At 42.2% G+C, this 16154-nt stretch overlaps 1 protein-coding gene and 1 non-coding gene across 2 annotated transcripts; one reads left to right on the top strand and one right to left on the bottom strand.

The window, feature by feature from the left end:
* Positions 1–1786: 1786 nt before the first annotated feature.
* Positions 1787–15511, bottom strand: wdr45b (WD repeat domain 45B). The gene is made up of 10 exons (XM_041974988.1): positions 15281–15511; positions 14197–14271; positions 11644–11745; positions 9912–9999; positions 8654–8748; positions 8368–8558; positions 8214–8299; positions 8028–8129; positions 7821–7942; positions 1787–4122 (listed from the first exon to the last, which is right to left on the bottom strand). The coding sequence occupies exons 1-10, from the start codon at positions 15345–15347 to the stop codon at positions 4016–4018; spliced, it is 1035 nt and encodes a 344-aa protein (XP_041830922.1). The 5' UTR covers positions 15348–15511; the 3' UTR covers positions 1787–4015.
* A 401-nt stretch (positions 15512–15912) lies between these two features.
* Positions 15913–15985, top strand: trnar-ccu. Its single transcript has one exon. It is a non-coding gene; the product is annotated as a tRNA-Arg (tRNA).
* Positions 15986–16154: the final 169 nt, after the last annotated feature.

Below are 16154 nucleotides of genomic sequence, written 5' to 3'. Positions count from 1 at the left end.
CTGCAAGTCTGAAAATACAAGTTTACCATCCTGAAAAGTACAAGTAATTTTTACAAGCTCGAAACATTTTACACGCCTACTCAAGAACCAGATTTCTCTAAGTCCTAAGCGGCCGGAGAGGACTCTCCCGTATCCACGAGCAAACTTTACGCTAGTGTAAAAGTACTGCTCTGACCATCTGACCATGACCCCACAACCTTCACAGCTCGCTAAAGGCAAGTCGTTTTAGGCATAAATAAAAACTAAGAACTCTTGATGTTATGAGCGAATAGCAGAATCATGTTTTTCCATCTCCAGGAATAAATCTTTCAGTTTCCGTAAACTCTCTTAGCTTTAGGGAGCTGGCTTTGTAGTTGTACTTTTCCAGTTACAGTTACCAGGATGTTAGTTTGGTTTGGACACGAGAGTCTCCTCTGGTTAGGGATTAAAGCAGAGATCACTAACTTGCTAACACACTAAGTTGAGTGGAAGTGGATTCCCCAGGAGTCTATTTGTATCTCTGGTGGGGGGATTTAACGCTCCACCAGCCTTTGCAAACTGGAGGAATCTCCCTGGAGCAGAAGGTCGTCTGTTCGCCTTCTGTCTGCATAACAGCTTGTTAAATTCTGCACCAGCTTCTTTCCATTATCAGGTGTGTTGCAGCAGGGAAACATCTAAAACCTGCAGGATACTGTCTCATGAGGTCCGGAGTTGATCCCTGGATTATAGAAATCTGACTGGTTCTTGAGTAGGCGTATAAAATGTGGGTCGAACGCTTTGAATAAAACTGACTTTCAGACTTGTAGGATTAATCTGTACTTGTTATACTAATGTCCCTAACTTAGCTCCACATAATTCTTTATTTAATAATAAACTAAACCGGACTGCAGAAGCAACATGAAAGCTGCATCCACGCCCAGCCGTTTTCTGGAAGCTCTCGTGGTTGTGCAGGAATTTTGCTCCACTCTTCTTTCCAATGCTGCTTCAGTACATTGAGGCTTGCAGCGTTGGCTTCGGCTCTCTGAAGGTCCCACAGCATTTCAGTCAGGTTGAGGTCTGGACTCTGGATCACGTCAGCATCTTTTGCAGCCGTGCTGTTGTAGATCTGCTGTGGTCTTTAGGATCGTCGTCCTGTTGCTGTGGGACAGATGGACTAACATTTAACTCTAGAATATTTGGGTATCCAGAGTTCATTGTCCTCTGGCTGCAAGGGGTCCAGGTCCAGAGCATCACCATCCTTCCACCAGTGTGGTTTTTCTGCTTTCAAACCAAACATGTCCACTCTGGTCTGGTCTGTCCAACGTTGTTCCTGAAGTCTTGTGGTTTGTTCAGACGCAGCTTTGCTAAGCTAAGCTCTGCTGCCATGCAGAGAAGAACAAGCCACACTGGTTTAGTTGTTTCTATCTGGACTGCCACGAACTTTATCATTTAACATGCTATCTGAGCCCTGGAGAGTCTGGGATGCAAGTCTGGGCTTTTTAGTAGTTTTTTGTGAGCATTGCACGGTCTGATCTTTCTGCGATGACTTAATGTTGTATTTTTTACCAAGAACAAATATCAGAAAGTAAATTTATTTAAAAAATGATTGTAAAATGACAACACGCTCCTTAAATCTGATTCTGAGCTGAGTGTGAACTAAGCTTAAAGCATACGGTGCACAATTTTTCATAATTCTACAGAAAACTATGACAAATACATTTTATTGATGTTTTACTCATGAAAACGACTGATGGATGATCTGCAGATTCCCTGGTTAGAAACACCAGTAATCAATGACCAAATTCAGTCTAACCCTGAAACTGGAAAGGCAGATGTTAAATTTTATTCACAAATTTAATGCAGGATTTACAATCATAGTGTGTGTGTGTGAAACCAGTTGGCTTTGTTTTCAGCTTGTGCAGCATCCGTCCTGTGTGTGTGCTCGGTGTACAATCTGAAGCAGAAAGCAACACAACGGACGTTTGTCTAATGGATCCATCAAAACGCCGTCAAATAAAAAGGTAATCCCTTTGCCTGTCGGCTCCACACAGACATCTCCTGTTTATGGTGGTTCAACAAAGCACCTCGGGGTCCCTGATGCATGAGCTGAACTGGCAGCGTGACGCACTTTTTACAAAAAACTCAAAACACACACAGAAAAAAGAAAATAAAAAGTGGCGTCAGGAAGGTGAGGTACAGCTGAGGCTGCAGAGCCTCTCTGACCACAATCATTTGAGCATTTATGATTTAATCACATGGAGCTAATTACATTAAACATGAAGTGTAGAGCTGAACAAAGCTGAAAATGTCCAGATTTTACATCTCGTCTGGACTGTTGAGGAGGAACAGACCCTGAATCAGTAGAATTTCAGAAGGAAAATGTGTTTTTGGTTCATTTCATTTTAACAAACTAAAAGCTGATGTGAATACAAGCTAAGGCTCTTTACTCAGTAACAGAATTAACTGCACCTTTAATGGGGTTTGTTTACTTTTTAGTACGGTTGTGTTTAATTCTTATGAGCTGTCAGTGTTTTCCCTGCAGAGCTCTCAGGCTGGAAACAGAAAGAGCAAGCTGGGGATTTGTCACACCGTCTCGTTCCAGCATCCGACGGTTATTTACTTTGGCACATTTTTCTCAGCTGCAGAACATCCGTGTTGCAACCCAGACTGAGCTGCATGGACCCAGGACCCGGATTCAGGACTGACGGGGGGTAAAAAGCCAAACTAACATGTAGTAGTAGCTGTTAGCTTTAGCTTGCAAATCCAGAACACTCCAACCTGAGAGGGCTCTGCCTGCCGTCTGCTGCAGGGAAGACACAGAACTAAAATATTCCTCTAACACTTACATGACACTAGTGAAAACAACAAGAATCGTTAGTCCTTTACAACACTGTAAACATGTAAATTTGACTGAAATCAAACTTCTTACAGCTGGACTAACCCACCCACATGACGCTGGACTGAAAGACCCAGTAAAGTGTACAGGAATATTTACAGCTGCAATGACGTTCGAAGCGTGGCTCCACCTGCCAACGATGTGATGCAGCTGAACTGTAAATGTTCTGGTCCTTCATATAACAAAGCAGACAAAAAAAAAGAAGGAATTTTCCTCCCAGGCTTGGATTCTGGGACAAAGACGGTACAGACGGACTGATCGTCGTGTACAGCCTGATATCACCTGCACTTCTTTTCCTACATTTAATCCTCTTTAAGCTCGTCTGGAAAGCGAACAATGTATTCCTCCAAAAGTCTCAACTTTGACTTGCTTTTAACATAAAAATTTACTGTTCAGGGAAACAATATATTGCACAACATATGAAATCAAAAGTCAAACAAAAATACTTAATTTTTTTTTTTTTTTTTGCTATTATTCTGTATAATTCTGTTAGTTCAGTCTGATGAGTTGTGTATATACAGTGACTAAGAAAATCTAGAATACTAAGGTGATATTTCCCAAAGCTGGATCAGAGTGGGCTCCAAGGCTCCGGATGTTACTGCGACGTGGAAGAAAAACTGGCTCTGATCCCGTTTGCAAACAGCTAATATGGTACATCGGTATATACACGGGCACATGTATGTATACATGACAACAATAATGTGTGCACACGAACAGATTCTGTCCAGTCTCAGAGGCACTCCCTACGGTTAGGTTAGGTGGTGTTAGTTGACAAAAATCTCAATATTCTCATCTATCAGAATCATCTATGTGGTTAAAAATATCCATCTTTTGTAAACTCCTCGGAAGACATCTTAAAAAGCTGCGCATTGTACGTTCACAAAAATAACTTTCCCTCTTTTTCGTGTGTTTGGTTTGGGAGTAACGTCACCGTAAAGTCCGCATGACGGTTCCAGGCGGCCATCTTTGAGTCTGTGCTTCTAGTTCTGTCCACTTGATCTGATGCTCTGGTTTTTTTTTTATTTATTTATTTAATTTTTTATTGCAGAGTCTGTCAAGATTCGGTGAAGTGCATCATAGGAAGTCTCAAACCTCCTCTGATTTTAAAGAAAAAAAAATCTGGTTGCTCAACAGGAAGTCAGCAGAGAGGGAGGTCGAGGGTCATATTTTGTCGTCGGTCATCTCCAGGAACTGGGCGTACACATCTCGGGAACACTCCCCCTTTTGGTTGAACAGAAACTTGTAATAGCTGCCGTCAGCACAAATGGCTGTGAAGAGGGAGAGAAGAAGAAGATGAAACCGCTTAAAACAAGATTTAAAGGAAGCAAATGTAAGAGGTGTTTGATGTCTGGTAAATACAACTCCAAAACAGTTGTGTAAAATGTAAATAAAAACACAATGCAAGGATTTACAAATTACATAAATCCATATTTTATTCCCAAGAACATAAACACATCAGATGTTGAAACTGTGAAAATATGAGCTGATTTTGAACACGTCTGTAAAAAGTTGGAACAGGAGCAACAAAAGGCTGGAAAAGTAACCACATAATCACGTTAACTGACAACAGGTCAGTAACATGACTGGGTATAAGAGGAGCACTTCAGAGAGGCAGAGTCTCTCAGATGGACAGAGGTTCACCAATCTGAGACAAACTGCATCTAAAAATTATGGAGCAATTTCAGAATAAATATTTCTCTGTGTAAAAAGGTGAAGAATGAAAATCCCACCGCCTAGTGTATAATATTATCAAAAGATTCAGAGACTCAGGGGGAATCTCTGTGTGCCGAGGATGAGACCAAATGTCAAACTGGATACTGGTGATCTTGGGGTCCTCAGACATGATTCTCTACATGGAACAGAAAAAGTGTTTTCATGTTCTCCCCGTGTATTCTGGCCTCCTCCCTCAGTCCATGGACATTAATGTTAGGTTAACTGGTGACTTTCAATTCTCTCTAGGAGAGTGTGAGTGGTTGTTAGTTTCTCTGCGTTGGCCCTGTGATGGACTGGTGATCTGTCCAGGGTGTACCCTGCCTCTCACCAAGTAGCTGCTGGGATGGACTCCAGCTTCCCCCTGAATTAGCATAAGCAGTATAGAAAATGAATGGATCGTAAAATGTTTAAGTTTCAACATCTGATAAGTTCTTAATGTTCTACTGGGAATAAAATGCTGCCTAGCAACACAAACGCAGACATTAGAAAGTTCAGATATATATTTTATGATGTTTACAAGAGAACAAAAAAAATCAAACTTGTTACTCTTGTGAACTAAAAGCATATCAGGAGACAAAAGTCTTCTCCTGAATCCCAGAGTCCACAGTGGTTTTATGTGGGCTGATGATGATGATGGAAAATGGCCACAACAAACAGCTACAGCTTCGATGATGTCGTAAGAAACTGATTCAGGCCACGATCAGGCCCGGACTGGCCATCGCGAGCAGCGGGACTATTCCCGGTGGCCTGGGCTCTTAAGTGGCCGAACTGGAGGAAAAAAATTTAAAAAAAGATCAAAAGTAAAAAAGAATCACGGTGAACTATGTTGGTGCAGTTGATTGGTCTGCAGAAACTGGCCCCGCCCACCAATAAAATGATTTGCGTTTGTCAGTTTTCACCTTCACCAACTGGTGATTGATTAAAAATATCAGTCGTCGTTTTATTTTCAACACGAGAGGCGTGGAGCTGGCAGCCGACTGATGGAGTCAGGGAAAAAAAGAGGAAAGGGGGAGCAGAAAGAGAACTTATAAGAAAAAAGAAGGCACTTCAAGAGGAGGCAGGAAATGCCGGGAAATGTACAATATTATACAATACAACTACCTCCTGTCTAAACTTCATTCTACTGGAAATGTTGCACTGGTTTGTTTTATTATTAAACCACATCAGCCCAAACACACAACCACACATGGACATGCCACCGTTTCTATACACCAGCTCATGTTTGGGGTTTCCTGGTATAACCTGGATAAAAGAAAATTAGTTAATTATTTGTGTTGTATTAAACCCTGTCCCTGTCCACATATACTGTCCACATCTGTCCCTGTCCACATTTACTGTCCACAGCTGTCCCAGTCCACATATACTGTCCACATCTGTCCCTGTCCACATTTACTGTCCACAGCTGTCCCAGTCCACAGATACTGTCCACATCTGTCCCTGTCCAACACACAAGTAGTTGCACAGCTGTGAGCGTGAGGAACATTTTATTCATCCAGGTTAAATGCTGATGAGGGAACATTTGGTTTAATCAGTGTGTCAGTGTGTTAATCTGGATCAAATAATGTGGCTGCAGCATTTTATGCTTGTAAATGTTGACGTCTGAGGTTTTAGTTAAAACTTCATATGGAGTGTGTGTGGATGTGTTTCTGTTCCCATGGTAATGGCATGGCTTATTTTCCTGCATGACATATTTGGTGGGTCCTGCTGAGCCAAACATATCTGCACAAATGAGCAGCTGCAGGATAACGTTTGGGAACCCCTCCCAAAGTTGGACAGTGTCTTATCTAAGTTGAGATGCCGTTTTAATTTTCTGATGTTATTTGAATCTCATCAGGTAAACTTGCTGTTGTCCACTTCCTGTTTTTAGTAGTGAATATTGTTGTTGGTGTATTAAATGTACTATGGTAAACAAAATGAAACAATCATGTTATTTATCTCAATCATTAATCTAATTATTTATCTCATTATTATAAGAGTACTGCTTTGACTTTTGTATTGAACCTTCTGACGAGAAGAGAGAAACACTGGACTACTGATTTGTAGTTTTATGTGAATGTTGGTCTAGAATAATGAGCTTTGGTGATTATTAAGTCCATGTGTGTGTATGTACACTTGCACAAGTGTGAGCATATGCATGCAGTATATGTGTTGGGGTGGTCTGAGTGAGTGTATGACTCCCGGCCTGAGTTTGTGTCCCAGTCCAGCCATGATGCTGCTACTGTTTGCAGTTTCTGACTGAAGGCAACAGGAAAAGTAAATCAGTTCTGTCCTTCGTCAGTCTGAACCCTCTTAGAGAAGATTTCTGTCTTCTCTTTAACTAGTCTTCAGAAACACTTCTCCAGACTTCTTGAAGGACTTTCCAAAGCTCTTCTTCAGATGTTTCTGCCTTTTGTTCTGTTCTCTCTCCAGATGATCCCACAGTGCTTTAATAATGATGAGGTCCAGGTTCTGGGTAGGATTCATCCCTCCATCAGACCTGTTGAGGTCCAGGTTCTGGGTAGGATTCATCCCTCCATCAGACCTGTTGGGGTCCAGGTTCTGGGTAGGATTCATCCCTCCATCAGACCTGTTGAGGTCCTGGTTCTGGGTAGGATTCATCCCTCCATCAGACCTGTTGAGGTCCAGGTTCTGGGTAGGATTCATCCCTCCCTCAGACCTGTTGAGGTCTGAGTTCTTGGGAGGATTTGTTCCCCCATCAGACCACTGATCTTCAGTTCTTGTGTCACGTGACATGTGGCCTTTTCTCCGTTTCCTTCTTGACAGCCACGTTTCTACGGAAACCATTTCTGATGAGGCTTCAGCCAACAGTGATGTCTCTCAGGTCCTGTATCAGGTCTGTGCTGGGTCTGTCCCTTTTTCAGATCCTGTTCACCGGATGTATATAGTTTTTAATCCTGACAAGTTTTCCGTTGTCCAGTTTCCTCAAACATTTAAGGACAGACAGCAGGTCATGACTGGTGAGGACTGACCTTGTCCTTGTGAGTCCACAGAAAGACTAAAAGACTCTCGGAACTATTGCAAGATCACGTTACAAAGATTACGAGAAAGTCTGCTGAGAAGCTAAATGCGGTGGCTCAAGACGTTTGCACATAGCTGTAGAAACCAGGGCAGAAAAAGCTGTTTCAGGAGCTGACAAGAAGCCAAACACGGGTTTAGTGCCCCCGCATGCCTCCTGTGATACCTTGTGTCTGAGTTACACGCTGACAGGACAAGCCACGCGTGTCAGAATGATCACGCTCCCACCTAGACCCACCTATGACGGCGTTGGGCTCTGTTCCGAAGGCACACACACAGGGAGAGCCAGACGGGACCTGGAACTTGGAGAAGCTCCACTTGGAGCTGAAGTATTTGGGAAGAAAGCTGGCGGACGCCAAGCTGCAGAGACGAGGACACAGAGGCAGTTTATGGATTTGTCCTCCTGCTTCAGGAGTGGATGTGAAATGAATAAATGAAAACAGACCTGGACTGCTTGTTCCTTTTGGGATCCTCTGCAGCGAAGATGTGCACCGTGCCGTGGTCGCTGGACACGCAGATGAGCGACGCATCCTGATTAAAGTTGATGCTGAAACAGTTGAAACAGAGGGATCAGTGCAGGGACCTGCAGCTAACGGCTGATGGAGACTGGAGAAGGCCGTTTTCCACCCACCAGTAGATGTTAGCTGCCTGCGAACCTCGTCGCAGCTCCTGTATGAGCTGACCTGCAGACGTGTCGAAGATTCGTATGAGAGTCCCCTGAGGAAGAGCAGCAGTGTTAGTAACACATCACCATCAACGTTTAAACAGCGGACAAGCTTCAGTACTTTCTCAGACGCCGTGGCTATCCTCGTGCCCTGCAGGTTGAGCGCGATGCAGCACAGCGCCCCCTCATGGGCGGGGATGTCCACCGGCGGCTTCTCGGTGTTGGCGAGGTCTACGATCTGCACGTGGCCTGAATGAGTCCCGGGGAATGCCAGCAGGGAGTTGTTGCTGTTGGGACACAGCACGCACAGACCTGAAGGGGGACGGGGTGTGGGGGGAGAGGGAGATGAGGTCTGATGTGGCGGGGGAATAATGGTGTCACATCCAGTTCACCGGGCTTGGACTGACCTTTGGGGTTATAGCAGGTCTCAAACACGTGCAGCTGATGAGGATTGTGGGTAAAGGTGAACACTTTGATCATGGAGTCCAGGACCACCACGATCCTGAAAGTAAAGAACGAAAAATTATTTTACAACCAAGACTTGTGGGGCAGTAACGGGACTCCTCCTGCCATAAAACCCGAGCAGCTGCACTGCAGTACTGTCTGGAAGAGGGATGCAGTCACAAATCATCTGGTCCCCAACAGGTTTTAAAATAAATTCAATCCAACCTCACACTGCAACATGATTGTTTACATCATGTCGTTAATGAACCAGAAGCGAGTCCACCCAATGATTCAGCAGCTTGCAGAAGCTCCTTCAGCTGCAGTGAGTTGAAATAACTGATGTTCTCAGTCTGTCACATCACTGTGGAGGAACTTTAATCCCCTCCCCTTTACAGTATTGCTTTATCATTCAGACTTCCAGCATCGGTTCATGTAAAGCTTTGTGTAAGGTCCAGTTAGAGAAGTGCTTCTCAGCCTTTTTTGACCCAGCGCCCCCTTATCTAATATGCAGGTCCCCTGTATGTGCTCAGATGTGGCATCACACGCAGCACGCTCTGTTTATGGAAGTAAATATGAATGTTACGTGTCAGCGTGTGTCCATCAGTCTTGAAGATGTTGTGCAATCAAAGCTGACAAAGTTATGATATAATTTCTGCATGTCTCCTCAGGGGCAGAATGTGACGTCTGTCTCACTTCAGTAAAGTAAAAATCGGATAAAATGTGACACGATCACACACTGAGGTTACTGAAACTTAACTAAAAGCCTCCACCCGGCACTGCCACCCAAACGAAGTGCAATTACAACCACAAAAACTCATAAAAACTAAACATCTATCATATCTTTTCTGTTTTGTGGTCAAAACTTGTGTTCCAAGAAAAAAGAAAGAAAAAAACAGAACATCTGATGAGCAGCACCTGGCTGCCATTTTCCTTCCCAGACTGAGGGTGGACTTTCACACCCATTCTGCATTTTGGCTTCATTTGGTTAAATAAATAAAGTTCATCCAACGTCATCTCATTTTAAAACCTGACAACGGCCAGACAGTTTCTTATGCTCCGATACATAAATCGTATAGCTGAAGCAGGTTTAAGTTCTTTTTCACATGACTGTATATCTGGAGAAAATCTATGCCTGAACCTAAAATGAAAGTCCTCTTTCACTGATTTTACAACCAATGACCAAACACATTTGTCTCAGGTAAAATAAGAGAAGACTTTTACCGGTCACGCCGAAGCTTCACTGCTTTCACTTCTGTTGAGAACTCGATCTCAATGACGGTCTTCTTTTTCAGGTCGTCCCAGATCATCACTAGACAAGAGGAGCAGGACATTAAAGACGTAAACTCACTGTCCACTTTATCAGCTCCACCTGTTCAACTGCTTGTTAACACAAGTATCTAATCAGCCAATCACATGACAGCAAGTCAAGTAGACGCAGTCAAGACCACCTGATGAAGTTCAAACAGAGAATCAGAAAGAAGAAAACATCCAGCGAGCAGCAGTTGTCTGGACCAGGATGTCTGGTTGATGTCAGAGGTCAGAGCAGAATGGTCAGACTGGTTGGAGATGATAGAAAGACAATGTTTTGGAGAAAAAAAGTACTTCTAAGTACTACGAGTAGTTTTACTGCACCATGCTTTTTACTTAGGAGTTGAATAAATTACTGTTACTTGGTTACATTGGGCAACACTACATTTGTTAGCCTTTTATTTTTGCAAACATTTATTGAATTAGGCTTTTTTTTTTTTTTAACCAGGCATGCAGTTACGACCACACACAAACCATGGCAGCATAGTGGCACAAACTCTTCACACCTGGCTGACAGGTAATAAAAACCACATGACAAATGGCAGAGAAAACCATCTTTTAAACTAACAAGGATGAGCAGCCTGGCCTCATAAAAACATGTTTCCATTCCACACAGCAGAATAGAACAGGGATATAATGTAGTGTCCTTTATGTCTGAAAAAAACCTGGTTTTTCAGCATCGAACCTGAGCAGACACGTTGCAGGAAACGACTTTTTCGCGGTGGTTAGGTGAAAGCCAGTCTCGGGTTACAGTATCCCAGTCTTCTGTCATATCCACCTTTTTAGTGTTTGGAAATGTTTTATTAAGTTCTACATAAGCTAATCAGACCACTTTACACTTTCTATGGAGGAATGAATTAGCGTTAGCTACCAACTACTGCACATTCTGACTACAGTTAACTATATTAGAAGTTATGACCACAGTGGAGCATCTTCTGATGCTACTTCCGGCAGGATAATGCACAAAGCTCAGATCATCTCCAGCCACCTATTAAAGTAGCTAACAAACCACCCAAGTCCGAGATAAAGAAATCCATTCAAGTTCTTCACTTTCTCATGTTTCAGACTCATCATAAAGATAACTTTTATCTAGTATTCAGACTTTCACTGGGAGCTGTACCTGGTTAAAGCAGCTTTGCTAAAAGTCTGCTTGACGATAATCCCTTAAGCTTCGAGCGGTCTTCTTGGCAGAATCATTCAAGCTCAAATCTAAGACAATAAAGATGTTCCTTTAGCTGGGAACGCCATGGTGTGGTGGCAAGTGTGACAGAAAATGATAAGTTTGCAGGGTCAGGTAACCCTTTCCCTCCATCCTCCCCAGCATATCCCGGGAAGAGAGATCAGCTGGACAGAATTCTATATTCAAGTGTTTGGCTTTAGAAATGATGGATAAAAGATAATGAATTCAGGAGCCATGACAACAGGCCTAAAAATTGAGGAAATTTTATATTTCATAAACTGAGAAAAAAAGGCTCCAGAGGAAGCTCCAGTCAGTGGGAATGTGAAAAAAAAAAACAGGTGAAAAAAAGCAGTTTTGTCATCAGTCTACTCAGATCTGCTGTCGTCACTCCGATAGAAAAACATCATCATTTATTCAAAAGGCTGCAGAGCTGCAGCCACTGTTGCCTTCATCAACAAAACATACCTTTATTAGTCGGGTATTTGGGTTTCTTCCCTCCTCCCACTAGTGCTAGATAGTTACACCTGAACAGCATCTCCACGTGGCCGACCCCGCCCTCCAGGAACTCTGGAAGTCAAACAGAGCTCATTAAAAGCCAGGAAGCAGCAGCTCCTCCGTCAAGGTTGAGCGATGCTCAGGAGCAGGAAGCTGAATCCCAGAGCAACGCCGACCTCACATTAAACATCACAACAGCATAAACACCACATCCGCTGAGCCGATGACGTTAGTCAGACTCACGTGTTTAACTCTCACAGTGGAGACTTCCTCCTACTCCAGATTTAAGGAGAAGAAACATACAATAACCTGGTTGCATAAGTATGGACACCCTAAAACTAAACTGTGCTGGCTTTAGATGTAATCCCAGAGTCCAGTCTTCTTGGTAAGAGTCTGTCATCTTGGAACATCTTGACTTGGTAATATTTCTCTCTGTTCTTCACAAACTGGCTCCAAAGCTGTCAAATAATGAGAAAATCTCTTGTGTAGGGCTAAACAATTAAATGGTTTTTTAAGAGTGTGTTTAATTTACAAGGCTCCTGATCCAGGTTTCACTCCTTCAGATGGACTTCCTGTCGTCTTTGTTGTGAAACGGTACTCTCCTCTTCCTGAGTTAAAAAATGCTCCTGATGGCGAATCTGCTCTATCTGAGCCTTAAACATATTCACATGGGATTTGTGTTGTTTTATATCCCACACTAACTTATTATTATCTACTCTCTCACAGCCGGTGAGAGGGAGGAAGAGGAGGAAGAGGAGGCAGCAGCCCAGAAAGGACAGAGTAACTGGGCGTTTGTGTAAAAGTTCCTCCTGTAGGGAATCCAAAGCCCATCAAAAGTTCTCCAGTGAGAGGATTCAACACCCTAATAAGACGGGGTGAAGACGAGCTGGGCTACATCTTTAAATCAACATCATGTGACAGCTACAATCAGCTGTGAAACAGACTGAAACACCGAGACAAAAACCACAGGGGACAGAAAACTGTCCACCTTCTGAAATGTCCTGATGAAGTGAATAAAGATGGTTTTACTGAGCGGAGTCGCTCTAAATATTTTTATCTCAGATAACGTGTTGACATTAATAAAACCTACAAAGAATATTGGATCCATTTAAAGACGTAATACAACCAGAAATTCATTCAATGACGTAGATTCAGCTGATTTAAAAACCAGAATTTCTGTCTGATTTCCAGCTGGATGAACCTTCATATCGTCCGACATGCGTTTTCTGCTGGTTGGAGTGTGCACACCTGCGCGTGCACGTGTCTGTGTGTGTGGCATCAGGGTGAAACTCGTGTAGAGAGAAATGAAGAGCTGTGGTGTAAATAAGATGAACAACATCAGACCTTCCAGGTCTTTTATTTTCTTCTAATGAAGTCGTTCTTTTGTTGATCTGGACGTCAGTTTGGGCTCATCATCCTGCTGAAAGGTGAAATTCCTCTGAAGCTTTCCAGCAACACCTGAAGGTTTTGGTCAAAAAAGTGAATCTGGTGTCTGGTACTGTTCAGAACTCCCTCCACTCTGACTAAAGCTCCAATTCCAGCTGAAGAAAAGAAACCCCACAACATGATACTGCTGCCACCATGCTTCACTGTGGGTATGGAGGTGTTTGTTACTAGAGTGATGTCTCTTGTGGAATCTTTTGGTATCTTCAGACCAAAACACATTTTCTTGCATGTTTTTATGAGACTATGTATTTTTTGCAGACTGTAGTCGAGCTTGGATGTTGTTCTTGGTAAGAAAAGGTTTCCATCTTCAACCCTACACACACAGTCCAGACGGAGAATACAGCAGCTTGTTGTCACATGTAGGACACAACCAGAACTTCTAAAACTTCCTGCAGCTCCTTCAGGTGCTGCTGCAGGACTCTTGGCAGCTTCCATGGCTTTTCCTTTTCCTCAGTTTTGAGGAGGACATCCCATATTTTCTCCTCTTTCTGAAGACAGTCTCCACTGGGTTCCATGGATTTGATATTGTGGAAATGTTTTTGGACACTTCTCCTGGCTTATACTCATGAGGACCTGGAAGCTCTCTGTGAACCAGGAATTCTGCTGCAGCAGGAAACTGAGGAAATATCGGGAGGATTCTACGAGGATATCTGAACTTTATCTGGAGTGAATCAGAGTCTCTAACTGATGACAAAAAGACTGAATGATGGGATTAAATCAGAAAATTTAGTTTAAGGGTGAAAACAGGGATGGAACCAGTTTTTAAATACTTTTTTTATTGGATTTTATACAACAGATTTATTAGTTTTTTAATTGAATTTTGCAGGTTAAAGGTCACATTAAAAATAGGGAACGTTTTCTAATGATTTACTGGGGTTTCATGTCTTCAATGTCACAAAAACCTGCAGTTTTATTACTTTTTTATATCCTCTGTAAAGAAATGTCAGATGGCATCCAACTAACCCGTTGTTTCCTTTTCCTAAAATTGGATAACCCAAACACAGATGGCTAAATCAGCTAAAAAATAGATTAACCACATCAAATAATAATTTATTTCAGGTTCAAGTGTTTACTTGCCTTGTTTCTCTTTCTCTTTGAGAGGATCTGTGTTGTAAACACGAAATCCATTCTCCATTCCACAAGCAAAACATCCTGCAGACACACAGATCAAACAATACGATCAATCCAGCGGTGATCCAGTAAGTCATCGGTCTACACACCTATCTGTCCAATGGAGCCACGTCAGTGCTAACGGTAATGAAATTAAACCGGGTGAGAAGTTTACTGAGGCCCAGTGGACAGTAAAATGATAAAAGATTGACCGTTAACTTCAATGAAGGACGGAACAAATGATTAACCTCTGCTGGAATTCACGTAAAGCTTCCACTTTGATTGTTTACCCCAAAGTCCCCTGGAGGAGTTTTCTTGAGTCCTCTTTAGTGTTTCTTTTGTTTTAATCTGCCAGATTTTGACACCAGATAATTATACGAATCACAAATTACGGTTGGATCAAAAGACGGAAAAAGAACTAAACAAAGAAAAACAGAACTTTGCGGCCTGGTTCATGAGTGGAAAGTGAACAGGAAAAATACAATATCTGTTTTATCTAAACCTAAACTACATCTTATCTTTGAATAAAACGTAGACGATAATACAAACTATAGATCGCCCCGCACTGTTAGCATTGCTAATACTAGCCGATGGCCGCTGACGGTAATACGATGATCGATAGAAATACGGCTAGCATTAGCATGTATGCTAAATTGACAGACATCAACTAGCTTTAAACTCCACTTTTTAAAAATGTATTAACTAATTGTATAGTCTAGTCTTTATGTCTATATTTAACACATTTGACTTGCTGATCTGACAGCTGATACATGCCTTACCTTAAAACATAAAAAGCTAGCTAATTTATTTCTGTTAGCTGTAGTCCCAAGGGCTTGCTAAAGCTAACATTCACTCGATCGCTAAATGAACTTAACCATCCCGTCTAACCTTATTACCAGACTATTTCAACAACAGAAATGTGAAAATGTTATTGATCTGTTTAAACTTGTAATGTGTGCTTTTGTGAGATATCGGCTATGCAGTGAAAGAGAATCTACGACAACTGCTAATTGCTTCTGAAGGAAAAAAACAAAAACAGTACGCTTCTTACCATGATCCTGGTTAAATCCAGCATACAGAAGCCCATTCCCGTGAGGGTTGGACGGTAGTAAATTCATGGTTATAACTGAATAACCGTCAACGTTCACGAGTGCATCCAACAGCTGCTGTGCTGCCCGATGAGCTATCCGACAACCATTCCTCCTGAGTGTGCTGTCAGGAGGCAGGAAAACAGTGGAGGCTGGCTGTGGAAGATCACCGATCAGACACTGTCACTCCTTCAGTGGACTGGGAAGTCATTTGACCACCAAGCTATTTGTCAAATTAATTAAAGTTAAATTACCGTAACTAATAGCTCAAAACAAAAGTCTCTTTAGGTAACAAAAACTGATAAAGTAAAAAAAAAAACTTACTTTGTAAGCATTGTGGTTTTGATTAAAATTGTTATCTCAAATACGTTATTCAAATATCTATTGGTGCAACAATAAATACAAGTTTTAAGTTTAATAAGTTTTTTTTTCTTTCTGAAAAAGAAGGGATGAAGAAGTATCGATAATGTTGGATCATAAGTTCAGCTCATGATCCAACATTTCACCGTCAAATTCGTTTAATACCAGAGAACAGTAAGACAGACGTGTTGGTATTTCTTTATCTTGTGTGGTAGACTAAAAGGACTCTGATGTAGCCCCAGTGGCCTAATGGATAAGGCACTGGCCTCCTAAGCCAGGGATTGTGGGTTCGAGTCCCATCTGGGGTGATATGTTTTGGATGTGTCGGTATGAGAAATATTATCTGATGTTTTTCATTATGGGTCCAGAAACATAACTTCAAATTACATCACTATAAGATATAAAACTCGGTATCAGAACTACAAAAGATGTGTCAGAAACTGCTGATCTACTGGGATGATCACACCCAACCGTCTC

This window comes from Melanotaenia boesemani, chromosome 21 (genome assembly GCF_017639745.1).
Source record: "Melanotaenia boesemani isolate fMelBoe1 chromosome 21, fMelBoe1.pri, whole genome shotgun sequence".
In the NCBI taxonomy this organism is placed as follows: Eukaryota; Metazoa; Chordata; class Actinopteri; order Atheriniformes; family Melanotaeniidae; genus Melanotaenia; species Melanotaenia boesemani.
This window is presented reverse-complemented; position numbering and strand designations above follow the sequence as displayed.

What these genes read in the sequence shown, in the direction of transcription:
- wdr45b (XM_041974988.1), bottom strand. Translation starts at nt 15,347, where the DNA reads ATGAATTTACTACCGTCCAACCCTCACGGGAATGGGCTTCTGTATGCT. An exon ending in TGGATTTAACCAGGATCATG is followed by an intron (nt 14,272 to 15,280) that starts GTAAGAAGCGTA and finishes GTGTGTCTGCAG; the next exon opens with GATGTTTTGCTTGTGGAATG. An exon ending in GACCTGCTATAACCCCAAAG is followed by an intron (nt 8,559 to 8,653) that starts GTCAGTCCAAGC and finishes GTCCCCCTTCAG; the next exon opens with GTCTGTGCGTGCTGTGTCCC.